Raw genomic sequence first — 16,369 nt, 5'->3', positions numbered from 1 at the left:
CACCTGCCCCCCACCCCCCGCCAGCCCAGCCCAGCTCAGCCCGCTCCCTTCGCAGCCTGGAGCCAGAGGACCCAGCGCCCACCCCGCCCGGGCCCTCCTCAGAGGGCGGCTCCGGGGAGGCTGAGGCCGAAGGGGTGGCGCCCGTGGAGGGCGAGGCGGACGGGGAGGCGGTGCTCATGGAGGAGGACCTGATCCAGCAGAGCCTGGACGACTACGACGCGGGCAAGTACAGCCCCCGGCTGCTCACAGCCCACGAGCTGCCGCTGGACGCGCACGTGCTGGAGCCGGACGAGGACTTGCAGCGCCTGCAGCTTTCCCGCCAGCAGCTCCAGGTCACAGGTGCGGGGGTGGGGAGCTGCCCGGGGCCCTCCCGTGCGTCTCCAGCCACCAGGCTCTCCGGCCGCTCGCCAGGGGACGGGTGGAGACGGCCGGCACCCACCCGGGCCTCCGTCTGCCTCTGGGGTGTACGCCTGGGATGGGGGAGGCCAGGGCCACTGCGCCCCCGTTCACGCAGCCCTGCCTGCAGGGGACGCCAGCGAGAGCGCGGAGGACATCTTCTTCCGGCGGGCCAAGGAGGGCATGGGCCAGGACGAGGCGCAGTTCAGCGTGGAGATGCCGCTGACGGGCAAGGCCTATCTGTGGGCCGACAAGTACCGGCCCCGCAAGCCGCGTTTCTTCAACCGCGTGCACACGGGCTTCGAGTGGAACAAGTACAACCAGACGCACTATGACTTCGACAACCCGCCGCCCAAGATCGTGCAGGGTTACAAGTTCAACATCTTCTATCCCGACCTCATCGACAAGCGCTCCACGCCCGAGTACTTCCTGGAGGCGTGCGCCGACAACAAGGACTTCGCCACCCTGCGCTTCCACGCCGGGCCGCCCTACGAGGACATCGCCTTCAAGATCGTCAACCGCGAGTGGGAGTACTCCCACCGCCACGGCTTCCGCTGCCAGTTCGCCAACGGCATCTTCCAGCTCTGGTTCCACTTCAAGCGCTACCGCTACCGGCGGTGACAGCCGGGGCCTCCCCTCGCCCGGGCTCACTCTCCCCGGGGGGAAGGGGGGGTTCACCGCAGAACCTGCCCCGGGTCGTTGACGGGACAGGGTGCCGGGCTCTCGAGGGGCAGGGATCCGAGTCCAGGGCAGCTGCGGGACCCCCACCCCTGGCCCTCTCTCAGGCCGGCCTGGTGCTGCTGTGGGTCGGTCTCTCCCCCCCGCCCCCCGCCCCACCGGTGGACGTGGAAGACCCGTCTGCCATCGGGGCCAGGAGCCAGGGGCCCCAGAGATGTTCTGCGGGAGCCAGGAGCCTGGTCTCTCTGTGTGGCAGCGGCACCCCCATCTAGCCTGGGTGCCCCCCCATGTTGGGGCAGCTGCATTCCTGGAGACCACCGCCCCGCCGGCCCGAAGCTGCTCTCGTGTCCCCGCGTGTGGCCCGAGCTTGGCTGCAGGGCTGACAGGTGTGGTCACCACCCACTCACGCTGCCCAGAAACGTTTCTTCCGACGCCTTGTTCCAGAGACGTTTCCAGCCTGACGGGGGATGAACCCCCGCGCCGGCTCTTCCGACGGCCGCACCCACAAGCCCCGTTCTGTCTGGAAATGTTTTAGGTGGTTCCTCTAAAAAGACTTTTTTTAGGTGGGGGGGAAATACCTTATTTTCATTTAATTGGTCTACTCATGAAGTTGCATGTTTTTTTAATAAACACTTTATTTTAGAATACTTCTAGAGTTTCCCAGATGCTGCGCAGACAGCCTGGAGCCCCAGGCCCCGCTGCAGGCAGTCGCCTTGTTTCTGTCTCCTGTAGGCACAGCACACCCGCCACAACTGGGGTGAGAAGACCTTTAACCACAGCACTTTAAAAATAGCCAGTGGCGGTCCCTTAGGAAGCTTCCCGCTGTTTGCAGGTGTCCTTGTCTTTGCCCGCCCACGGCCTCACCTCCCCCCCCCCAGCACCTGACCGGCTCGGCTCTCCCAGGCCAGGGGATGGCGGTCTGTGGTCGTCATCCGGGGGGCGGGGGAGGGGGGATGCTGCTCATGGCCAGGCCACCCTCATGACAGAGAACCGTCTGGCCCAGTGTCCACGGGCAACACTGACCATCCCCGGGCCACTGGTTACCCCCAACCCCGTCTTAATACTACCCCAGAGTGCCTGGTAGAGCTCAGGCCTCTCCTTTGTCCTGTCCCCCCTCCCCCTGCACATGGGAGCAGGGCTGGGCCACTCGGCTGGGAGGTGGGTCTGGTCAAGGGGCCTCTGGAAGCTGTCCCAACCACACCAGCCTGGTGCAGGGCCGGGCGGCACACGGAGCACTTTCGGCCCCTTCACCAGCCCTGACAGACATCAGTAATCACTGGCTGCCAGAGCCATCTTCCACGCTGCCGTGCATCTAAGCAGTTGGTTCCAGGTGATTCCTGGCCTGCTCCACCGTCACTGTGCACGGGGCAGGCCCCTGGGCGCAGGGCTGGGTCCCAGCCTGGCTGTGTCCAGGCACCGTCCTGCTCCACGCAACAGCGTCTGTCTGTCTGGGTTCTGAGGCTCGCACAGACCCACGTCTCCAAGCCTGGAAAGCGGTGGTCAGAGCTGGATTCTCCCGCTGGGAGGGTCCCACCTCCCAGGTCACCACCCACGTCCCAGCCTCCACCTGCTCCCAGGACAGTCCCAATTCCTCCAACCCCTCCGCATCCCAGCAGCGTGTGGACCCCAGGGGGACAGCTGCACCGGGAGGGGAGCAGAGTGACTCTCCGGGCGCATGTTTAAGCCGGGAGCCCCGGTCTGGAGGGAGGAAGGCTGGGCCCAGACACCCCCAGACCAAGGGGTCAGATTGCAGCAGCAGCGGGGTCATTGGGTCTGGGGGCCCCCAGATGTCACATGGAAGGCTTCGCAGAGATGGGGTGCAGGAGCCGGACTTGGCGAGGCAGCACGGGGCTGCTGGGCAGAGGACAAGGCAGCAGGTGCTTGGGGGGCAGGGGCCCAGCGGGGTGACTGCAAGCCCAGCAGCTGGACTCTGGCCAGGGCCCTGGGGAGCCGTAGAGGGTGGTTGATCCTGATGGGGCTGTGAGCTGGGTGTCAGGGACCCTTCAGGCCGACTGGAGGCACCACAACCACCCAGCTGCCCCTTGGCGCCCACCCCGCCCCAGGGTCCACCCAGGGCCTTAAACTGCCCCCAACCCCCACCCCATCCTTTTCCTGCCCTTGGCTGTGGATGCTAAGAATAGATCCTGCCTGGCCCCCACCGGAAACCAGCCCCGGGGGGCGCATCCTGAGCCTGGCCTCTGTTCCCACCATCTGGTCCTCCCTAGCCTCCCTAGCGAGCGGGGCGGGGTTGGGGAGGGAGGCCGGGGAGGGAGGCCGGGAGGGGGCGGAAGCCCGAGCTGTGTGCAAATCCCACCCACACGGGGCCTTGGATGCCTCATTTCCTCCCTCCGGACCTCAGTTTCCCCTTCTTATTTTTTTAAAGATGTGATGTTTTTAAGTCCTCTCCACACCTAACGTGGGGCTGGAACTCACAACCCCGAGATCAAGAGCTGCGTGCTCTACCGACTGAGCCGGCCAGGCGCCCCTCAGTTTCCCCATCTTTCCCCCACTGCCTCGCAGAGTTGTGGTGCTGCCCAGACTCAGGGCAGGCCAAGGGCCCTTCTCTGACGCCTGCTGTGGCCGTTTCCCAGAAAGGACACTGTCCTTGTTATCTCGGGCAGAGGAAGTGGGAAGGGAGCAGTGTCCCTCAAGTCCCCCCACATCGGTGGCCCCAGCTCCACGTCCTCTTTCCACCACATATGCTTGCCTTGTGATTTCCCAAAGCCTGGTGCTCCCTCTCCTCCCCAAAGTTTTAAAGGTAATTTCTGTCACAATGATACCTCTTTGCCCCTGGGGACTCCTATTCATCCTACAAAGCCCCAGTTCTCACACCTTCTTCCCTCAGAATGCCTTCCTGGCTCACCTCTGGGCCGCTTTCAGCCTTGTCACTTCCTCTGGCCCCAGCCTGACTGCAGGGGGCTGGACTCTGTCCCACTCTGTCTCTCTCCAGTGGGAGGGCATCCTCGAGGGTAGAAATGATGCAGAATTGTCCCACCACCACGTGGACTAGGACACAGAGTTGCTCTTGAAGAGGGTTGGGGGGTAGCAAGACTGCCTGTGCGAGCAGGGCTTTACAAAGGAGAGGCCTTGGAGCCAGGGCTCTGCCAGATGCATGAGTTGGGGAGACCCCTTACCAAGGAGGAGTTTAAGAGTTAACCGCTGAATCCTCAGTGCCTCAGACAATGGGATAGGACAGGGGAGGGGCCGTCTGGAAGGACGCTGGGTGGGGTGTGCGCTAAGGCCTGGAGGCCGGAAGGATGGTGGGGTGGGGAGCCAGAAAAGGGTGTCAGGACACGCAGGGCAGGGGAGGGCAGAAGCACGGCCCCCTCACTCAGAGCCAGACCTCGAGTGTCCTTCCCAGGCCCGCAAGGACTGGGTGGGGCAGGGTCAAGTCCAAACCAGCTAGTCCTGGCCCACTGCAGGCCCGAACTTGGGGCCGGTGAGGTCCAGGGTCGCCCCTTCATGCCCAAATCCTCGTCTTCATGCGGCTTCAAAGGCTGACCTCGGGCCTGTGGACCCCCTTCGCCCACCTGAGGCCCAACTTCACTTTTCTCCAGGGTAGCCTCTGGGGGCCTTGGCTCCAGCCACGCCTGGCCTCGTCACCCTCTACTTTTGTGACCCATGAGACCCCAGCCCAGAGCACTGGGTCTGGGGGTCTTCAAGAAAGCCGACGCTGCCTGGGAGCCCCTTGTCAAGCCCCGCTTCCAGTTCCCTGGGTTCACCCGCCCTCCCTCTGCGGGTCACTGGCCTGGGCTTCCTTCCCACCCTGCACAGGGGTTGGGGATGGAGGGGGGTGGGGAACGGACCTCCTCACCGACCCCCCCCCCCCCCCCCCCCCCGCAGGGGTTGCCCTTCCGTCTCCAGACCAACCGCCATCTCCAAGCCTTTGTCCTCAAAGGACCCTCCCCCTGGAATGCCAGACCCACCCCCCCGCCACTGACCTGATCCGAGAAAGCCTGCCCCAACAGGATGCCCACAGAGCTGCGCCCTGAGCATGTCGGCGCCCCCCCCCTAAACAGACCCTGCATTGATTGGGTACCTACTGTGTGCCAGGCCCCAGCCCACCAGGTTCGCCAGCGTAGAGCCCTGGGCGGGGGTCTGGACGCCTCGGGGGCTGATTCCGCCTGCCGGCCTTGGGTGCTGCCCAGATGGTGAATAATGCGGGGCCTGTCGGCGGGAGCGCAAAGAGGGGGCCCGGCTCGGGCGGGCCCGGGGCCGAAAGCTCCCGAGTGGGCGCCGGCCACCCGCATTCCTGTCCCTGCGCCCAGGGGGACGCTCTCACTCCCCCGGGCGGGCCGGGGGGCGCCCACTGACCCCTATCAGCCGGGCCTGGCCAGAGGGGCGTGGCCAGTGCAGGGGGAGGGGCCGGTAGGGACGGACCGAGAGACAGACAGACAAGGACGGACAGGGCGCTGGCTGCGGAGCGCAGCCCCCGGCCTGGGCTATTTTTAGCCCCCGCGGACCACCCCCGCTCCGGGCCGCGAGGGTTCGTCGCCCCTCCTCCAGCCCCGGAGGACCTCGCGCACCCCGGCGTCCAGAGCTGCCGCGCCCTCCATCTGTGCCCTGCGGGGACGTGGCAGCACCGGGGTCCTCTGGGCGGCCCGCCCCCGGCCGTGACTCGGTTTCCCCAAGGGTTCCGGGGAGGCCGGGCTGTCCTGCTCCCCGCTTCGCCTTTCCCGGCCTGGGCACGGCCCCGGACCCAGCACGCCCGCCCGCGGCGACCCCAGCGCGTCACACCGGTCATCGTCTCCAGGTGAGGCCCGGCCGCCAGGTTAGGGGCGGGGCGTGAGCGCGGCCAGGGTGTGTCCTGCGGTGGCCCGCCCTGCTGTGGGTGTGTCCCCATGCGCCGGTCCCGCAGCCAGGTGCTGGGTGTCCGGGCGTTGTGGAGACCGGGTCCGTGTCAGGACGCGGCGGTGGCGACCCCGCGGTCCGCCCTGGGCCCGTCCCAGTGTGGCTGAGGACCTGCTGTGTGTGGTTTCCCTGGGTCGCGCTGGGCAGCTCAGGGTCCTTTGAGTCGGCAGGAAGGGTGTGAGGCGCTGGGTGTGGCTGTGAGCAAGTGTGTGCGTGCAGTTGTGTGTGTGTGTGTGCCTGCGCACATGCAATGGTGGGTCTCAGCACACGTCTGCACGATCTAACTCAGCGCCCACCCCCAACCGCAGCCAAAGGCCCCAGAGCCTGTCCCCTCACCCCACACCTGCCCTCCTGTGCAGCCCTCCTGGTAGCTGAGTAGTGAGCCCTCCAGGGCACCCACTGTACAGATGAGGAAACTGAGGCTTGCAGGGGCCCCTTGAGTCAGGGAGCAGGCGGAGCTCACCCCTAGTCAGGCTGACTGCGGAGGCCCCACTCTGCACCCTCTGAGGTGGGGACCGGGTCGGTGTCACAAACAGGAAAAGTTTCCGGAAATTAAGCCTTGTGGTGTGGTGAAGAGACGTGGGGGCAGGCCTGGGGACTGGCAGGGACCCTGCCCGTGTGTGTGCGCGTCCCTGCGGGTGTCTGTGGAGGGATCCACGCCGGTGAGCCTGCGAGGCGGCATCAGGCACGGGCTGCCCGGGCCCCTGCAGTTTCACGCCAAAGGGCGGCGGCGGTCACTTGGCCAGCGCTCAGAGGACTCAGCAGCCGTGCTGGGGGCCACCGTGGTGGGGCTTTCCCCATGCACACGGCCAGCCAGGAGATAAGCATGGGGCGCACCAGGAGCCGGAAAGGCTCTCGGGGTGGGGGTGGGGGGCACCACAGAAGCAAAGGCTCAGTGGGAACAGGTCAGGGATCAGCCAGAATGCCAGCAGGGGACTTAGTGTCCCCGCTTTCTTCATTTCGTGGGGGGCGGGGGGGACGCTGAGGCTTGGCGGTGTTGGCCCCCAGCTTGGCAGTGGCAGATCAGGGACTCCAGTCCGAATTTGTGAGAGGTCAGCATCACCCCCGCGGGGAGTCTGGGTGGGCCTGGAGACCGGCGGCCTTGCCAGCCGGGGGATGGAGTGTTGAGTGGGAGGCAGACGTGTTGAGAGAAGGCTGGCTCCCTGAAGCGGGTGGTGGAGAGCGGGCCGGGCCAGCGGTGACCAACAGGCAGAGGAGGGGCCTGGCGCATGGGAACCAGAGATCACATTCCACAGGGGGCTGGGCTTCGGAGGGCCCAGACTGGTGTGTGTGCCTCTGGGGCCGGACAGAGCCCCCGGTGGCCCAACCTCCCCCAGGTGGGCTGATGAGAACTGAGTGTCCCTCCTCCAGGAAGGACCAGGAGCTGAGACCAAAGTTCTGGATCCCAGGACCCAGCCACATTCCCATCAAAGTTCTGGAGCTTCGGCCCCTTGGAATTCTGGACTCGAGGCCTTCTGGGTTCCAGAACCATGAGCTCGTTAGAATTCCAGAGCCATGGTCCTTCAAAGCCCAAACCTCCCCACTCTTGGGCCATGGAATCCTGGGTTTGTCCAACAAATTTCGGAGGGGGGGGCGTCTGGAGTTCATGCTTCCTGTGAGGCACAGAGAGGGCGATGGACTCCCCTGAGGGCCACACAGGGCTGACACTGGCCCTCGAGCTATGATGACAGTCCCCTGCAGGGTGAGGGCCCTGCCATCCCTCCCAGCCAATCTGGGAGGGGAAAGGAGGCCTTGCCAGGGACCCCTATGGGCCTGGCCAGCGCGCGTGCCTAGGGAACTTGAGACAGTCGCTATCACCTGAACCTGTGGGGGTTGGCCTGGAAACCTGTGGGGGGGACTGGAAACCACGGGCCTGTGGCCAGGGGGAGTCATGCCAGTTTCCAGCCCCCCCCCCCAGGCCAAGGGCTCTGGGTCACGGGTTTGTTCCCAGACGGGGAGGCCTGAGGTGGGCTCAGGGTGGGCGGGCCCGGGCGAATGAGAAGTGCATGAGCTCCTGCACAGGGTTGCGGCCGTGAGCCCCGCGAGGCGCTGGTGGTCACTCCAGGCTGAGGTCGGGGCAGTGGCCGAAGGACAGCCCAAGTCCCCAGGAAGGTTCAGACACTGTGTACCAGCTCTCAAGGGAGAGAGAGCCCTGTCCTAAGAGCGATCCAAATGCCGGCCAGACCTGCGGCCGCACCGAGCATGGCCCTGCTCCGCAGTGGAGGGAAGACTGCGGTCACCGTGGACGGACCCATGCGGCCGCCCGCCTCTCTCCGGGCCTCATTTTCCTGCTCCAGCCCCCACCTTACCAAAGTGGCGATGGCCTTGGCTCTCAGCCTGGGAGCGAAGCTCAGTGTGGTTGTCAGGGGCTGGTTAATTTATGAGGAGCGATAAGGAGTCGCTGAGCAGAGGGGCCAGGCCAACGCACCGATTAGCAAGATGGGGGGCGAGGGCCAGCGGCCACAGGTACCCTGCCAAGAGCCGGGTCAAAGCCCCGTACTCAGATTAGCTCATTCCCGTCATCCGCCCCATTTTACAGAAAGGAAAACTGGAGCACTGGTCAGTGACAGGGCTCGTGACAAAGCTTAGATTCAACCCGCTCTTTAGAAAATTCTGTCCCTTAGGGAAAATTCCAATGATGCCATCGTCCACACCCAGGGCCCACGCCCTCCCCCCACTGGCAGGCCCGCGAATCCTTTACACACGCTTACTCTTAACAAGGCCTGGACTTACATCTCACATCAACTCAGGCTGGGCTGTGGGACCTTGGACAAGAGACTTAACCCCTCTGATGCCTCTATCCTCCCCCTCTGCAAAATGGGGATCACGGTAGGAGCTTTCTGAGCTCTAACTGCCTGGCACGTGTGTCCTGCCCCCAGCCGCCCACCTGTGCCCGCTCTGCCCTCCCCCTGGGGCCACCTCGCTAGCCACACAGGGAGACCTGCAGTGTGGACCCAGAGCAGGAGGCCAGGGACCCGCCAGCTAGGCCCCAGTACCCCCGACGGCCTCCCTGGCGTGTCCTTCTCTGGCACTGGGAGCCGTTCTCTGAATGGTCTCTCGTTTTATTTCTGTGCGACACCCCCACATCTGGTCTGTCTGTCCACACTCGCGGCAGCTAGGCCCCGGCGTCTCCAGTGTCCTCCCGCAGCCCCACAGAGTAACAGGTCCCTCTCGCTGCCATTTATAGCTCGTCCCTGGGGAGTCTGTCACTCCAAATGAGCTGGGGTTTTTTTTCTGTTATTCCCAGAATGGAACTGGATTTCTGGGTTTATTTCTCATTATAAAAACAATGCCATGAAAATGGGGAAAAAAAGAATCCACACGATCCCAACATGGGTAAGGAAGCGTCTTCTGAAAATGCCGAGGGTGTCGGGCCTCCCGCGTGTGTGCAGGCGCTATCGTGACCTCAGATCTGGTGTGAGAGCCCATGACCTCTGGCCGCCAGCCCGCCACCCTCCTCACCTTGTACGCATCCCGTCCCCCAGCGGCTGAACTCTGTCCTGGATTCTGCAGTCGGCCAAGGGCTCAGCCGGGTGATGAGCGAGTGGGGCCATGGAGCCCAGAGGGAAGAAGTCACTTGCCTGGGGTCGCACGGGGGGCACCAGGGCTGCGTTTCCAGCCCAGAGCTTCTTGGTTCTTCTCTGTGACCCCGAAAAGACTCCTGGTGCTCTCCAGGGGCCGCAGAGCAGACAGCACGGGTAGTCCGCGTCGTGGGTCGCTGAGTCCGGGGCAGGACAGAGCTGGGACTAGGAGTGCTGGGAGCCATTATGCTGGCGTTACTGGTAATAGTAATGCGGAGTGGGGAGCGAGATGGGTCAGGACAGGCTTCTTCAAAAAGGGGATATTTGAACTGGGGCGTCGAAGATTGTGTAGGAGTTCGCCAGGCCCCGCCAGATGAAAACGCATAAGGAATCACCAGCAAATCTTCTCTCTGCTCCCCCAGGTGTGCCTGAGCCAGCGCCCGCTTTCCCCACCAGCAGCCTCGGCCCGATGGGGTGCTGACCCGCCCCTCCCCGCTGTGGCGCCATGTGGCCCAACGGCACTTCTCCGGGGCCCTGTTTCCGGCCAACCAACATCACCCTGGAAGAGCGGCGCCTGATTGCCTCTCCCTGGTTCGCCGCCTCCTTCTGCCTGGTGGGCCTGGCGTCCAACCTGCTGGCGCTGAGCGTGCTGGCAGGGGCGCGGCAGGGCAGCTCGTACGCGCGCTCCTCCTTCCTCACCTTCCTCTGCGGCCTGGTGCTCACCGACTTCATGGGGCTGCTGGTCACCGGCGTGATCGTGGTGTCCCAGCACGCCATCCTCTTCGACTGGCGCGCCGTGGACCCCAGCTGCCGCCTCTGCCAGTTCATGGGCGTCGTCATGGTCTTTTTCGGCCTCTGCCCTCTGCTGCTGGGGGCTGCCATGGCCTCGGAGCGCTACCTGGGCATCACCCGGCCCTTCTCACGCCCCGCGGTGGCCTCGCAGCGCCGGGCCTGGGCCACGGTGGGGCTGGTGTGGGCGTCGGCGCTGGCGCTGGGCCTGCTGCCCCTGCTGGGTGTGGGCCGCTACACCGTGCAGTACCCCGGCTCCTGGTGCTTCCTCACGCTCGGCGCCCAGCCGGGGGACGTGGCCTTCGGCCTGCTCTTCACGCTCCTCGGCAGCCTTTCGGTGGGGCTGTCCTTCCTGCTCAACACGATCAGCGTGGCCACTCTCTGCCATGTCTACCACGGGCAGGAGGCCGCCCAGCAGCGCCCGCGGGACTGCGAGGTCGAGATGATGGCTCAGCTCATGGGCATCATGGTGGTGGCCAGCATCTGCTGGATGCCGCTGCTGGTGAGTGGTGGGCGGGGGCTCTGCTCGGGGCTCCTGCCGCCCTTGGGGACGGGGCTCCAGTTCACCCACAGGGGGTTTCTTGATTTATCTTTAAAGATTTTACTTATTTGAAAGAGAGAGCGAGCGCACAAGCTCGCGCAGGGGGAGCGGCGGGCGGAGGGAGAGGGAGAAGCAGACTCCCCACGGAGCAGGGAGCCCCATAGGGGCCTCGATCCCAGGACCCTGAGATCATGACCTGAGCCGAAGGCAGACGCTTCACCGACTGAGCCACCCGGGTGCCCCTCCACAGGGAATTTAAATCCTCAGGTTCTCATCCACCCAAGAAAATATGGGCACAGACCCCCTGTGTTCGAGTGTCTTTCCTTGAGGAGCTCATGAACAAGACACAGATAACCTCCAAACTGGGGGGCAGGACTGGGATGCCCAGGGAGGAGCTTCCAACATTCTCTCTGGGGTATCAGAAAAAGTTTTCCAGGGGCGCCTGGGTGGCACAGCGGTTAAGCGTCTGCCTTCGGCTCAGGGCGTGATCCCAGCGTTATGGGATCGAGCCCCACATCAGGCTCTTCTGCTATGAGCCTGCTTCTTCCTCTCCCACTCCCCCTGCTTGTGTTCCCTCTCTCGCTGGCTGTCTCTATCTCTGTCAAATAAGTAAATAAAATCTTTAAAAAAAAAAAAGTTTTCCAGAGAAGGGGCATTGGAGCTGGGGTTTTGAAGGATACTTAAGAGTTTACCTACTAAACAAAACCAAGGAAGGCGTTCTAGGTAGTGTCACTGAATCATCAAACATTTCCCGAATCTACTTTGTGCCTAGTTCTAGGCTGAAACCCACCTCTGCCCAGATTTTCTGAGTCAGGGGAGCTTGGCTGAAGTCCTTCCACTGATCAGCGTAGTTGGCCATTTGGGGTGGGTTTTTTTCCGTTTCTGATTTGGTCAGGACATGTCTCGAGTTTGAAGTCAGACACTCGATTTCCAACCCGTGTCCAACAAGGACCAGTTCTGTGACTCTGGCTCTGGGCTCCCCTCCTCCAGCCTTGGTGTCTGATTATGGGGATTAAAAAGGTGTCTGCCCTTCCGAGTGATGGGGAGGTTGAAATGAACTCATTAATCATTTGCTCCTTCAGCAAACATTTCATGAGTGACTCCTATGTTCCAGACTCTGGTCTAGACACTGAGGACACAGCAGAGAACAGAAGTGACAGAGGTCCTTCCAGGAGCTCTTGCCAGTGGGGAAGGCAGACCATAACCATAGCGTATGGATGCGGGAACTGGTAGAGAGTAGGAAGTGAAAAGAGCTACAACAAAACCCAGACCTGCAGGGGTGCTGGCCGGCCCAGCCGGAGGAGCGCGACTCTTCAGCTCGGGGCTGTGAGTTCGAGCCCCCCACTGGGTGTAGAGATGACTTAAAGATAAAATCTTAAAAAACAAACCACATCCTGCAAATGGAGAGACCACAAATTTGTTTTGCTTTGCTTTTGCTCTGTTTTTTTGTTTTTTTTTTTTTTGCTAAGAATTGTTTACAAACGTAAGTGGTCGGAGAAAAAGTGCAAAGATTTGTGACACGTGACAATGACGTGGATTCAGATTTCCGCATCCAGAAATAAAGTCCTGTGAGAACACAGCCACACCCATGTGCTTCCTCGTCACCTTGGGGCTGCTGAGCCTCACTGGGGCACAGACCGCGTTTGGAATATTTATTACACGGCCCTTGAAGAGAAGTGTGCCACCAAGGGGGACCCAGAGTCATCTAACGATTCAGGGAGATTCTACCTAGGATGCCTTCCTGGGTTTTATCTAGCAGTGAAACTCCTACCCATGCTTCAGAGCCCCAGCTCCAATGGTTCAGAGCAGAGTGGGGCCCATTCTGGGTGTCCCAAGAGACTGGGGCAGATTGTGGTCAGGGACCTCTCGGTGAAGGTGACATTTGAGCAAAGACATGGTGGAGGTGAGGAAGTGAACTGTGTGGAGATCTGGGGGGAGAAGCATTCCAGGAAGAGGGCACAGCACATGCAAAGGCCCTGGGGCAGGACCCTGCCTGGCTCGTTGGAAGACCAGTGAGGAGGAGCAGAGTGGGTGAGGGGGAGAGAGGGAGGAGGGGACGGTGGGGAGGGGACGGGTCGTGCAGGGCCTAGGGGACCGCAGGGAGGACGTGGGCTTTCCCCCCAGGGAGGTGGGAGCCCTGGAGGGCTGTGGGGAGAGCAGGGTGGGCCCTGACTCAGGTGCTGCCCATAAATATTAAGGATGATAATAATAATAAGTGAATATGTAAATATCCTCAGATCCATGAGAACAGGCCTGGGAAGGGCACCCCCAGGGCAGGACAGGAGCACATCTGCCAGCCAGAAGCAGCATTCTGTGGCTGCTGCTCCCATGGGAACCCATCGGTGCCCGCCGCTGGGACCCACCCCAGGAACTGGCTCCTTGTAGGCTCTCTGCTTCCCTCCCCTGGTAGAGATGCACACACCTGTCACCTCACAAGGACCCTGACCTCCAGTAGACTCGTCCATGCTGCCTCACCTCGCTCTCCTCCCTCCCTCCCCTCCCTCCCCTCCAGCCTCCAGTCTCTCTGGACGCCCAGAATGGGCTCTGTCCTGCTCTGAACCATTGGAGCTGGGGCTTTGAAGTATGAATAGGAGTTTACTTGCTAGACATAAGGGGCAAGGCGTCCTTGTCCTTAGGTAGAATTGCTGAGTCATTAAATGATCCTGAGTCCCTCTGTGGGCAAACTTCTCTATAAAGGGCCATGTGGGAAATATTTTAAACGTGGCCTCTGTCACAGATACTCAACTCTGCTGTCCCATCCGGGCGGGAAAGCAGCCCCGGGAGACATGGGCGCGGCTGTGTGCCAATAGGACTCCATGTGGAGACACCGGGATTTTAATTTCGTGTCATTTTCACGTGTCACAAATGTGCCCCTTCCTATTGTTTCTCCCACTATTGGCAACGATAAAAACATTCTTAACAAAACAGTAAAACCAAACAAAAGAAAAAGCAAACAAAACAGAAAGAGGCCCACGGCCAGCTCCTGCTCTGAAGCCTTCCCTGGCTCCCTATTGCCCCAGAAGATAGGCCCACAGACACTGCCTTCAAACTCGGCAGGGGAACCCCTGTGTGCCAAGCAGCTTCTGCCCCCAGGTCAGCTCAGGCGCCCACTTTGCCTCCCACAGGGCCCTCGCTCCCCTGTCATGGCTCTGTCTGCCCCACCCCCACGCTGTGACGGCCCCGCCACCATCCTGATGGGGCTGCAAGCCTGTGCGAGTGGGACGTGCTCTGTTGTGACTGGTGCCGTGTCCCCAGCATTGCCCAGCGCACAGTATTTGCTCAGGAAACATTAATATAATTTTTAAGAAAGATCTTTTTTTTGAGATTTTAATATACTAAAAAAATATTTATTTATTTATTTGAGAGAAAGAGAGAGCGAGGACGAGTTGGGGGCAGAGGCAGAGGGAGCAGCAGACCGACGTGGGGCTCAATCCTGGGACCCTGGGATCATGACCCGAGCCAAAGGCAGATGCTTAACTGACCGAGCCGCCCAGACACCCCAAAAAGATCTTATTTTTAAGTAATCTCTACGCCCAACGTGGGGCTTGAACTCACAACCCCAAGGTCAAGAATTGCATGGTCCACGGACTGAGCAAGCCAGGTGCCCCAACAGGAATATAATTTCACCATAATTTATTTTAATATAATAATTTAACACAATATGAATTATAATTATGCTTAACAATATAAAATTTAATTATAGTTATAAAATAGACATTATAACTATCACATTGTTATTGTATTATAAGTTATATTTAATCATATCAATTATACAGTTACATAATTATAATTGTAATATGCAATTTTAAATACTACATAATATATAACTCTAATATATTACTATAATGGTAATTAACAATATATTATTAAACAATGAATTCCTTACATATTATTTGTAAATAACTTATATTACATATTATGTCATACTAAGCATAAATTTCAGTAGTAATAAAATACATTTAAATAATTCAATATACAAATTTAATATAGAATTATTTAATATAAAACCATGTCATAAAATTATACAAAATATAAGTTTTAATATAATATAAAATAATTTAAAATAAAACATAGGGGCACTTGGGTGGCTCCGCCGGTGAAGCGTCTGTCTTCAGCTCAGGTCATGATCTCAGGGCCCTGGGATCGACTCCCGCATCGGGCTCCCTGCTCAGTGGGGAGTCTGCCTCTCCCTCTCTCTCTCTCATGAGTAAATAAATACAATCTTTTAAAAAGTAAATGAAATAAAATAAAACATATAAAAATTAAATATTTAGTGTGCAATGGAATAGTATAGTTTTATATCATAAAAAGTTTGTAAATTATAAAGTGTTTAATAGAATAATGACGCCGGCAGTCACAGTAACTCCACCCGCAAGTCTTTCCCACCAGATTTAACTGCGCCCAGGAGTCGGGCAGGAAAAGTGCGCTATTTTCCTGCCCCATCCACTGAAGCTCAGAGAGGTCAGGCAGCCCTCCCCAGGTCACACAGCAAGGCGGTGACGGAGTGCCCTGGATCTCGGCGGGGGTGGGGGGTGCTGCAGGGGCCGCAGGCAGGGCTGGCGGCCGGCGCCGCCCTCCGGCTAACCGCTCTGACCCTCGGCAGGTCTTCATCGCCCAGACGGTGCTGCGCAGCCCGCCCGCCATGAGCCCGACGGGGCAGCTGTCCCGAGCCGCCGAGCAGCAGCTGCTCATTTACCTGCGCGTGGCCACCTGGAACCAGATCCTCGACCCCTGGGTGTACATCCTGTTTCGCCGGGCGGTGATCCGGCGCCTGCACCCTCGCCTCAGCGCCCGGCCCAGGTCGCTGTCCCTGCAGCCGCAGCTCACCCAGAGGCGCACGGTGCAATAGAGCCCGAGGGGGCAGCCGGCTCGTCCTCCCGAGACCTCCGTCCTCCCTGCGGTCACAGCTGCCTGTCCCGGAATTCCAGGAGCCGGGAGTATCAGAAGGACCGAGCCTTTGAATGGCAGGATTGGGGGCTGTCCTCCATCAGCCTTGGGGACTCCCTAACTCTTCCCGGATCCCTCTTCCCATCCCCATCCCCGCCCCCGCCCCAGGAAGGGGGGGCAGGCATGTTAGGGTGTGTCTGAGGAAATGAGACTTGCAAGCCTCCCCTTCCAGAAATCCTCTGGGAATGGGGGACTCTGACCCCCTGACTGTGACCCGCTTCCTGGGGTACAGTTGATCCCCTTGGACACCCCAACCCGAGAAGGCTCTGCTTAGGAAATATTGAATGTGCACAGGCTAGACACCCCCTCTCTTGCCGAAAAATACCTTGGCCCCCCAGCTTTGCTCTCCTTTGGGTCTGGAAGTCACCCATCTTTAAAGTTCGCGCATCAGATCGCTGTTCCAGCGAGAGCCCAAAGCACCCAGGCGGAGCTGGGGAGGAGGGGCGGGGCGGAGGGGAACCTGTTTTGTTCGCTCAACACTGCAGACTCCCAGGGCCTCGAGCAAACCACACCCGGCCCATAGTAGGTGCTCAATAAACATCTGTTGAAGGCACAGCCGACTGAGCCCTTGCAGAGCGCGGGGTCCGCGCAGGGGCGCTTAGCACTTAGTAAAGGGCTTGGCACAGAGCAGCCGCTTAGGAAGCAT

At 60.4% G+C, this 16,369-nt stretch overlaps 3 protein-coding genes across 7 annotated transcripts in view; 2 read left to right on the top strand and 1 right to left on the bottom strand.

The window, feature by feature from the left end:
- CACTIN (cactin, spliceosome C complex subunit) overlaps positions 1–1,721 on the top strand; it is a 14,219-nt gene extending 12,498 nt beyond the window's left edge. The window contains exons 9-10 of the mRNA XM_034657493.1: positions 56–339; positions 527–1,721. Coding sequence (XP_034513384.1) covers positions 56–339; positions 527–1,017 — 775 coding nt within the window. The 3' untranslated portion in view covers positions 1,018–1,721. The remainder of the gene's footprint in view (positions 1–55; positions 340–526) is intronic.
- Positions 1,722–1,850: 129 nt separating this feature from the next.
- Positions 1,851–5,826, bottom strand: LOC117801828 (basic proline-rich protein-like). Its single transcript, XM_034657495.1, has 3 exons — positions 5,118–5,826; positions 3,938–4,036; positions 1,851–2,560 (listed from the first exon to the last, which is right to left on the bottom strand). The coding sequence occupies exons 1-3, from the start codon at positions 5,816–5,818 to the stop codon at positions 2,428–2,430; spliced, it is 933 nt and encodes a 310-aa protein (XP_034513386.1). The 5' UTR covers positions 5,819–5,826; the 3' UTR covers positions 1,851–2,427.
- TBXA2R (thromboxane A2 receptor) lies at positions 5,488–16,276 on the top strand. 5 transcript variants are annotated; one of them, XM_002923578.4, is made up of 3 exons: positions 5,488–5,827; positions 9,869–10,737; positions 15,380–16,276. In XM_002923578.4, exons 2-3 carry the CDS (start codon positions 9,952–9,954, stop codon positions 15,623–15,625), a joined length of 1,032 nt encoding a protein of 343 aa, XP_002923624.1. In that variant the 5' UTR covers positions 5,488–5,827; positions 9,869–9,951; the 3' UTR covers positions 15,626–16,276. The 5 variants fall into 5 exon arrangements, with proteins under 5 accessions (XP_002923624.1, XP_011228586.1, XP_034513385.1 ...); XM_011230284.3 differs by lacking the exon at positions 5,488–5,827 and adding an exon at positions 6,454–6,587; XM_034657494.1 differs by lacking the exon at positions 5,488–5,827 and adding an exon at positions 6,497–6,610.
- The last annotated feature ends 93 nt before the right edge of the window (positions 16,277–16,369 follow it).

The sequence above is a fragment of the Ailuropoda melanoleuca genome, chromosome 4 (assembly GCF_002007445.2).
Source record: "Ailuropoda melanoleuca isolate Jingjing chromosome 4, ASM200744v2, whole genome shotgun sequence".
NCBI classification, from domain to species: domain Eukaryota; kingdom Metazoa; phylum Chordata; class Mammalia; order Carnivora; family Ursidae; genus Ailuropoda; species Ailuropoda melanoleuca.
Note: the sequence above shows the minus strand (reverse complement) of the source record. Positions and strands in the feature narration are given on the sequence as shown.

Bases quoted from the DNA above. Each gene is read 5' to 3' on its own strand.
- LOC117801828 (XM_034657495.1), bottom strand. From the start codon at position 5,818: ATGACCGGTGTGACGCGCTGGGGTCGCCGCGGGCGGGCGTGCTGGGTC. The intron at 4,037-5,117 runs GTAGGTACCCAA...TCTACCCTCGAG, and splicing joins GGGCTGGGGCCTGGCACACA to GATGCCCTCCCACTGGAGAG. The intron at 2,561-3,937 runs GTGAGCCAGGAA...ACCGCTTTCCAG, and splicing joins AGGCTGAAAGCGGCCCAGAG to GCTTGGAGACGTGGGTCTGT.
- TBXA2R (XM_002923578.4), top strand. From the start codon at position 9,952: ATGTGGCCCAACGGCACTTCTCCGGGGCCCTGTTTCCGGCCAACCAAC. The intron at 10,738-15,379 runs GTGAGTGGTGGG...GACCCTCGGCAG, and splicing joins TCTGCTGGATGCCGCTGCTG to GTCTTCATCGCCCAGACGGT.